General features: G+C 37.0%; 1 protein-coding gene across 1 annotated transcript; it reads right to left on the bottom strand.

Annotated features, from left to right (window-relative positions):
• Positions 1-315: 315 nt before the first annotated feature.
• LOC132728645 (phospholipid phosphatase 1-like) lies at positions 316-5,895 on the bottom strand (the record flags this gene model as incomplete). The annotated part of the gene is made up of 4 exons (XM_060714316.1): positions 316-1,355; positions 3,405-3,581; positions 4,242-4,299; positions 5,588-5,895. Coding segments are annotated over 4 exons (684 nt in total), but the record flags the coding sequence as incomplete, so codon positions are not given.
• Positions 5,896-9,975: the final 4,080 nt, after the last annotated feature.

The raw sequence follows: 9,975 nt of genomic DNA, 5'->3' as shown, positions 1-9,975 counted from the left end.
AACATACATTTACTATTAACTTGGTATTCATATTTAACTTGTTAAAAAGGTTCAAGGAGGACTTTATCAATTAAATTTAACTAAAGATAAATTATGACATTAACAGGTGCCATATTATCTGATGTAAATACACTGATAATATGTCTGCAACTTGATTACATTATGATATTATGTCTAACATAGCATATAACCTGTGTAATATTAAGTCTACATATCTAACAGCTATGTTGTATTCTCACACACTTTCTTGAGATACATGTACCAGTGCTTTTATCTGCACAGGTATGGTCAAAAAAATTACCCAATTGACCCATACTGCATTAATATTCCTTCTATATCAGCCCTCTAAATGTCATATTGACCTGCAATAATTATTTTTACTCTGGAAATTACATCATTTACACACCAATGCAGTTACAATGGAAGTACAATATTGTTTATGATGTAAATTATACAGAGAATATGCATGTAGTGTTAGAAATCTTCAGAATTAGATCATTTAAATGAAATGAATCAAAACATTTCTAATTTCAGAGTGGTCCAATTATTTTCCGCTTGACCTAGACTTTCTGTAGGATCTAAGAAATGAAAATAATGGGGATCAAAAGGGAAATTTGCCATTTAATAATCCATTAATATGTTAGTATATTGAATATAAAGTTATTATGTCTTTATCTTAAACTTTTATACAAATGAAGAATCTCTTTGAAATCATGTATGAATAATGTAAAAAAACCCTGGTATTATGTCAAAATATTCAATTATGACAAAGATTAATTATCATTATACAGTCAAACTTGTGTTAAAGACTTTCTTTGAATTAAGATCATCCTATTAATAAAGGCCATTCCTCAAAAACTGTGGCTGATTTCACAGAACAGAGTAACCTCTAAATAAGGACCCCTTGTTTATAAATGTAATATCGGTCAGATGGCCTTTGTCCACATGTATGACTATACAGTCTTCCTGACCTGCATATCCATATAGAGTGGTCATACTCATAAAATAAAATACTAAACAGCTGCTCCATTGTAATACTTAGATACAAAAATCCATGGAATTCATTACAAATGGACAGTTTCAAATTCAAAGATGGACCAGTCCACTCCATAAAATCAGTGGAGTTAAAGAAACTAAGAGAAGATTTAAGCAAGTGTGATTTCTAATTTTGAAGTATCTGTTACATCCACAATTCCAGTTGTCAACTTTTCCCGTCACATTCTGACATCAGTGTCCGATATTTTCTCAGTATCTGAGTTCTGTTCTCTGCCACTCTGTCCCTTCATGTTCATGTACATTTCCCTATATGTCTCCCTTGTATCTGCCATACTGAATAAATCTGACACGCAGTATGCCTGCAAGAAAAAATAAAACCTGTTACGAGTTGTATTCTCAATGAAGACATGTTCAAACCAGTGAATCAAAATACTCAATGAATAAACAATTCTTGAAAAGGGGAGGTCCCTTGTATGTTTACATGTAAACCCAGTACAGTCTGCTCAATCAAAATATTTTTAGATTTCTTTATTTCAAGTCATCATAGACTTTTTAAAGTTTATACAGTGACTTTCTAACCCATACTTGTGGAGGAAGACGCCAGACCAGGTGCCCTTTGTGAATTATTTCAGGCACAAGCTGATAGAGAACCATCCAATCATTGTTAAGTTAACTGGATAGCTTCGTCACATGGAAGATTCCCCATTTTTTGTCCCTGACAGAATAAGAACAACAATGGTGAGAGGCAAGTGATTTGAAGTTGGTGACATTACCACTCAGTGACAATAGCTGCTGCAGACTGACCTGGTTCTCTTTTTTATCCAGCTATTTTACAAACGGCTAGTGATTCTTAATAATGTCTCTTCCACACAGTATAGTTGTAAAGTTGCTATACAGCCACCTTAGTGCAGTAACTGTTTAACACATATCAAATTTAACTAGAACTGCCACTGTCATGGCGTGAATACCCCCGCATACCACTTTGTCAGAATCGACAGTGGCCATTAAGAACTCAAGGACAACCTCCCTGCCAAATCTGAGGTAACTAAGCCAGTGCATTGCTAAGTTATGTATTCTACTTCTACATGCTTCAAATGTGAAAATGTCAAAATCAATAACACTCTGGACAGAGTCGGCACTCTGAAGCAATTGAGGGGAAAAGCTTTTTGACAAGGTCCCTGTGGACCTTGAAAACTTTGACCCTGTGACCATCAAAATCAATAGGGGTCATCTACTAAACATGACTAACCTCCATGCCAAATATGAAGACTGTGGGTCAAAGGAATCTTAAGTTATTGGGCGGACAAGCTTTTGGAAGTCAAGGCCCCTGTGACCTTGACCTTTGACCTGGCTGGTCCGACCTCAAAATCAATAGGGGTCATCTAACTAATCATGACTAACCTCCATGCCAAATATGAAGACTGTGGGTCAAAGGAATGCTTAAGTTATTAGGCGGACAAGCTTTTAGAAGTCAAGGCCCCTTGTGACCTTGACCTTTGACTTGGTGACCTCAAAATCAATAGGGGTCATCTACTAATCATGACTAACCTCCATGCCAAATATGAAGACTGTGGGTCAAAGGAATTTTAAGTTATTGGGCAGACAAGCTTTTGGAAGTCAAGTAAGCCCCTGTGACCTTGACCTTTGACCTGGTGACCTCAAAATCGATAGGGGTCATCTAGTAATCATGACTAACCTCCATGCCAAATATGAAGACTGTGGGTCAAAGGAATCTTAAGTTATTAGGCGGACAAGCTTTTAGAAGTCAAGGCCCCTGTGACTTTGACCTTTGACCTGGTGACCTCAAAATCAATAGGGGTCATCTACTAAACATGACTAACCTCCATGCCAAATATGAAGACTGTGGGTCAAAGGAATCTTAAGTTATTGGGCGGACAAGGTTTTTTGAAGTTCAAGGCCCGCTGTGACCTTTACCTTTGACCTGGTGACCTCAAAATCATTAGGGGTCATCTACTAATCATGACTAACCTTAATGCCAAATATGAAGACTGTGGGTCAAAGGAATCTTAAGTTATTGGGCGGACAAGGTTTTTGAAGTCAAGGCCCCTGTGACCTTGACCTTTGACCTGGTGACCTCAAAATCAATTGGGGTCATCTACTAATCATGACTAACCTCCATGCCAAATATGAAGACTGTGGATCAAAGGAATCTCAAGTAATTGGTCGGACAAGAAAAAAAGGACGGACGGCTGGGCCGGACGGACAAGCTGATTCCAGTATACCCCCCTTACAACTTTGTTGTGCGGGGTTATAATAAAAGTTATCCTGTTACTGCACTAAGGTGACAAAATGACCTTTACAGTGGCATGTTTGATTTAAAACCATACAAAAACAAGACCTCACTCTATAAAACTGGTGATTAAAGAACAACCATTACTGCCACTCACCACTAATACTGCAACACCACAGCCTATAACCGCACCAGCTATCACATCAGTTGGATGATGTTTGTAGTTTGACACTCTGCTAAGACATGTGTAGTAAGCCATAGCAAATATCAGTGTCTGTAGTACAGGCTTTATTAAAGACTTGAACAAAAATGTTAGCCTTCGTTGTAGAAATATCTGCAAAATAGAACAACATACATTATCAATATCTTGCACATACAAGAACATCTATTTAACCCTTACCACGCTCAATATCATAAATGGACTTGTCCATTTTTTGATCTGAACAAAACCATTCATCTTTTTTAGGTAAAATTTAAAAAAACATACTGACTGATTAACTAACAGTGCAGACCATGATCAGATTGCACTTAGATGTGCTGACTGATATTGGTCTGCACTTGTTGTATAGTTAGAGTAAGTTTGCAGCTAGAAGGCTAAGAATGGGTTAAGCTGCATGCCTCAAAATACAATGTTGTAATCAGAGAAATATTTATAAAATAAAACTTCAGATAAACATGTTAAAAGCTTGAGTGATATATAAATATTTAAATACCAAGTGAGCGTACGATTGTTTTTTAAGCAAATTGTTGACTGAATATACTGTTTTTATCTCCACATTTCTACCCAATAACTAACAAAGTATTAAAAGGAGCTTATTATAAAGGTAATATACATATCATAATATGCCAATGAAAATCTACATTAAAAGACCATGCAGTATACATGTAATAATGAACATATCTAATAACCCATCCAACTTTACAAAAGCCTACTTACTGATACTTAGTACAGCAAATTTTACCAACAACACAACTAAATACTTAAGGTACATACCATCAGATATATAGCGCAGTACGATGAAAATGATGCATGACCTGATGGGAAAGATAACCTGTAATGTAACAATGGCATATATATGTAAACATGGATAAAATCTCTAATTTGCCGTACATAACTGAAAGCGCTAATTTGAATTGACCTACAGTTAAGCCTTTCGACTGGACTGACTAATACTGAAAGACAATCAAAATTTTGTGGAAAAAACATATCAACCTTATGGAATAACGCGAGCAGATGGCACATAATGCCATGGTGGGTGTCACTCAATGATGTTTCGTCACTTCCCTTGTTTTGTCTGAATATATTTGTATAATAAATGCCGCTGAACAAGGTGGAAAGTCCAAAAATTTTGGGCAAATTCAAATAGCGTTTTAAATTACGTCAATATGTATATATAAAAATAAATATACAGCTAGCTAGGTCAATTTTTCAAGCAGACGGGTATAAGGGTACATTGTACTTGTCAGAAGGCAATTGAGAGAACTGTAGCTATGTGACATTAATGTTTCAGGAAAAGTATCAGGTTTAAATGAAACATCTTATCATGGCTAGGCATTTTAAATATTCAGTTATAAGGTTCACAGGCTACATGTTACAAGTATGAGGCTAAAAAATTTACTTTAGTTTGCCTTGTTAATTCAATGTAAGTCCAGTTTTACAGTCTAGCTAATTAGTTGTTCTGTTAATTGGTCATTGCACTAAAAATAGTCTTGTGTTTGTAACTTTGGGAGACTGCTATGGCATCTATCTTGTTCATGCAGAAGAACTCTCTTTACCATCCTTTCAGGCATATATAAAAGTCCACCCGTTTAGCTCAATATGGAGGGTATTGGATTTGTAATCCAGGTCGCTGGTCCTATCCTCAGACAAGGCTGATTTTTTTCTGTGAAAACTGATCTTGGGACAAGGGAGTCTAATGGTCATTTGTCTCTGACCACTGATTCAGAGTCATGTTGGATTAGTAGTTGGTCAATGCAGATAAAGTTGGTAATGACTAGTTAGTTATCTAAAGAATTTTATGTGGACTGACTGCTGAGATACAACTGTTACAGGGTTACTAAAAATGTATTAATGTCAACATAAAAAGAACAAACAGACAATCAGGCATAATTATATAAGCAAACACAATACAATGATTATCTCCTCTGGAAATATATCAAGGGGAGACAGGGTCTCTGTGTATAATTAACGCCACAAACTTACCTTATTTCCTTAATTCTGTTTTTTACTGTCACCCAGACATTCAATTCTACAATATTTACAGCTAAATATAACTAACATTCCTTATATAGTCAAAAGCATAATACATGCTTCTCCAATAATTATTACCACATTCTTACCTCATTTCCCTAATTCTGTTTTTATTGTCACCCAGACATTCAAATTCCTCAATATATCCAGCTGAACAATTCACTTTACTAAAGTCTACTTTACACACATCAAAGAAATGAGGTCTTAGACGGCCAATGCTGTATTTCCCAATGTTCGATATAATATGCTCCAAAGCAGCACCAAATATGTATGGAACCAAGGATAGGTAAATATCTCGGATAAGAATCCAGTGTTTCCCATATTTCTTGATATCAACTGTTTGTTGTGGGTCACGCTCCTTTACTCCATATATCCATATGTATTCAACTACACCAATCTGAGATAAAGAAAAATCAAATATACAGAACATCTTTTTATCATAATGAATTTGATTAATGCTATGAATGTTACAAATTGTTTGATCAAATTTGGAACAACAGGAAGCCTTTGAGAACAAGAGCACCCCTAGGCGGAGCATAATATGCCCGAAAGTGTTTTTTTTTAGTAAGGATGAAGCATTTGTAAGACATGGGAATTAGCTGTTCATCCTATAAAATTTTAAAGCTGTAGGTTGATTAATACTTAAGTTATTAATAATGACCTTAACCTTTGACCTTGTGACCCCAAAATCAATAGGGGTCTTTTACCTTATATGGACAATCATCCTAAGAAGTTTGAATATTGTGGGCCAAATGGAACTTAAGTTATACTCCGGAAACTGTTTTCAATTTTAGGGTAATAATGACCTTGAACTTTGACCTTGTGACCCAAAAATCAATAGAGGTCTTCAATCCAATATGCACAATCATACTATGAAGTTTGAATATAGTGGGCCAAATGGAACTTATGTTATGCTCCAGAAACTGTTTTTGGTTTTAAGGTAATTGTGACCTTGACCTTTGACCTAGTGACCCCAAAATCAATAGGGGTCTTTTGCCCAATATGGACAATCATCCTATGAAGTTTGAATATTGTGGGTCAAATGGAACTTAAGTTATGCTCCGGAAACTGTTTTCAATTTTAAGGTAATAGTGACCTTGACCTTTGACCTTTTGACCCCAAAATCAATAGGGGTCTTCTACCCAATATGGACAATCATCCTATGAAGTTTGAATATTGTGGGTCAAATGGAACTTAAGTTATGCTCCGGAAACTGTTTTCAATTTTAAGGTAATAGTGACCTTGACCTTTGACCTTTTGACCCCAAAATCAATAGGGGTCTTCTACCCAATATGGACAATCATCCTATGAAGTTTGAACATTGTCGGCCAAATGGAACTTAAGTTATGCTTCGGAAACTGTTTTCAGTTTTAAGGTAATAGTGACCTTGACCTTTTGACCCCAAAATAAATAGGGGTCTTCTACCCAATATTGAAGTTTGAACATTGTGGGTCAAATGGAACTTAAGTTATGCTCCGGAAACCAAATTGCTAACGGACGGATGGACGGACTCACAAAATGGTACTTATGTGACTTTTCCTTTGATCTTTTTGGCCATTTTTAGTCACACAAGGCTTATAAAAAGACACACAAGTAAAAACGGAATGAATAGGATCAAAGAGAATTTACTGTTACCCATTGTTCTCAAAGTCACACAAGTACCTCTGGGTTCGTACGGACAGACAGACAGATAGACGCCAAAGTGTATAACATAATATGCCCTTTCGGGTATATAAAAATACATGTTTATGACTTTACAATTAACAAGATATGTTTGTAAAACATGTATGCCCCCTATCTGCAGCCAATTAGTCATGTGATAAGGTTATTATGCATGACTTCTGACCCAGTGATCAAACAATTAATAAGGGTTATCAAGTATCTACTGGTCATGACCTTAACCTTTGACCCCTTGACCCAAAACTCAATAGGGGTCATCTGCTGGTCACGACCAATCATCATACAAAGTTTGAAGTTCCTAGGCCTAAGCGTTTTTAGTTAATTGATCGGAAACCGTTTTTACCTACAAGGTCAATGTGACCTTGACCTTTGACCCCTTGACCCAAAATAAATAGTCATCTGCTGGTCATGACCAATCACCATACCAAAGTTTTGAAGTTCGCTAGGCCTAAGGGTTCTTTAGTTATTGATCTGAAACCGTTTAACATACAAGGTCAATGTGACCTTGACCTTTGACCCCAAAATCAATAGGGGTCATCTGCGGTCATGACAATCACCATGCCAGTTTGAAGTTCCTAGGCCGAAGCGTTCTTTAGTTATTGATCAGAAACCGTTTTTACTTACAATTCAATGTGACCTTGACCTTTGACCCTTGAATCCAAAATCAATAATGGGTAATCTGCTGGTCATGAACAAATCACCATAAACAAGTTTTGAAGTTCCTAGGCCTAAGCGTCCTTTAAGTTTTTGAATCAGAAACCGTTTTTACTCTACAAGGTCAATGTAACCTTGACCTTTGACCCTTGACCCAAAACTCAATAGGGGTCATCTGCTGGTCACGACCAATCATCATACAAAGTTTGAAGTTCCTAGGCCTAAGCGTTTTTAGTTAATTGATCGGAAACCGTTTTTACCTACAAGGTCAATGGTGACCTTGACCTTTGAACCCCTTGACCCAAAATAAAATAGGTCATCTGCTGGTCATGACCAATCACCATACCAAGTTTGAAGTTTCCTAGGCCTAAGGGTTCTTTAGTTTATTGATCGGAAACCGTTTTAACATACCAAGGTCAAAGTGGACCTTGACCTTTGACCCCAAAATCAATAGGGGTCATCTGCTGGTCATGACCAATCACCATGCCAAGTTTGAAGTTCCTAGGTCCGAAGCGTTCTTTAGTTATGATCAGAAACGTTTTTTACTTACAATGTCAATGTGACCTTGACCTTTGACCCCTTGATCCCAAAAATCAATAGGGGTAATCTGCTGGTCATTGACAAATCACCATAACAAGTTTGAAGTTCCTAGGCCTAAGCGTTCTTAAGTTTTTGATCAGAAACCGTTTTTAACTTACAAGGTCAATTTGACCTTGACCTTTGACCCCATTGACCCAAAACTCAATAGGGGTCAATCTGCTGGTCACGACCAAGTCATCATACAAAGTTGAAGTTCCTAGGCCTTAAGCGTTTTTAGTTAATTGATCGGAAACCATTTTTATAACTACAAGGGTCAATGTGACCTTGACCTTTTGACCCTTGACCCCAAAATCAATAGGTCATCTGCTGTCATGGACCAATCACCATACCAAGTTTGAAGTTCCTAAGCCTAAGGGTTCTTAAGTTATTGATTGTAAAGCATTTTACCTACAAGGTCAATGTAACCTTGCCCTTTGACCCCTTAACCCCAATAATCAATAGGGTCATCTGCTGGTCATGACCAATCACCATACCAAGTTTTGAAGTTTCTAGAGCTAAGGGTTCTTTAGTTATTGATCGGAAACCGTTTTAAACCTAAGAGTTGTCAATGTGACCTTGACCTTTGACCCCTTGACCCCAAAATCAAATAGGGGTCATCTACTGATCATGACCAATCACCATACCAAGTTTGAAGTTCCTAGGCCCTAAATTCTTCTAGTTATTGATCGGAAACCATTTTTGCTTTACAAGGTCAATGTGGACCTTGACCTTGACCCCTTGACCCCAAAATCAATAGGGGTCATCTACTGATCATGACCAATCACCATACAAGTTTGAAGTTCCTTAGGCCTTAAGGTTCTTTAGTTATTGATCGGAAACCGTTTTTGCTTACATGGTCAATGTGACCTTGACCTTTGACCCCTTGATCCCAAAAATCAATAGGGGTCATCTACTGATCATGACCAATCACCATACCAAGTTTTGAAGTTCCTAAGGCCTTAAGGTTCTTTAGTTATTGATCGGAAACCGTTTTTGCTTACAAGGTCAATGTGACCTTGACCTTTGACCCCTTGACCCCAAAATCAATAGGGGTCATCTACTGGTCATGACCAATCACCATACCAAGTTTGAAGTTCCTAGGCCTAAGGGTTCTTTAGTTATCACTCGGAAACCATTTGGTCTACGGACCGACGGACCGACAGACCGACGGACCGACAAGTGCAAAGCAATATACCCCCTTTTCTTCGAAATGGGGGCATAATAAACATATTTTGCCTTTTACAAACTGAAAGTAGTAGTAATTTCTACTTCTTACAATCTTTTGTGCATCCCTTAATTAGTTTTGACCTGAGTTTTGCGAATAACAAACACTATGCCTCACAATTTTGACAATTTGTGCAAGTTATATAACAATTCCTCTATGTATAAAGAAGTTTCACTATGTACAAGTGTTTTCTTTTGACCTTTGACCTAGAAACTTGGTTTATGTGAACATCACTACAAAGACAAGCTAGAGATGGCCAAATTTTTACCATCTAATCATCTCTGGTGGCCAGACAACCCAACATTTTTTAAAAAATTGTGAATTCCCGACTACATGTAC

This window comes from Ruditapes philippinarum, unplaced genomic scaffold (genome assembly GCF_026571515.1).
Source record: "Ruditapes philippinarum isolate M1 unplaced genomic scaffold, ASM2657151v2 ctg1459_1_1_1_1, whole genome shotgun sequence".
NCBI lineage: Eukaryota > Metazoa > Mollusca > Bivalvia > Venerida > Veneridae > Ruditapes > Ruditapes philippinarum.
This window is presented reverse-complemented; position numbering and strand designations above follow the sequence as displayed.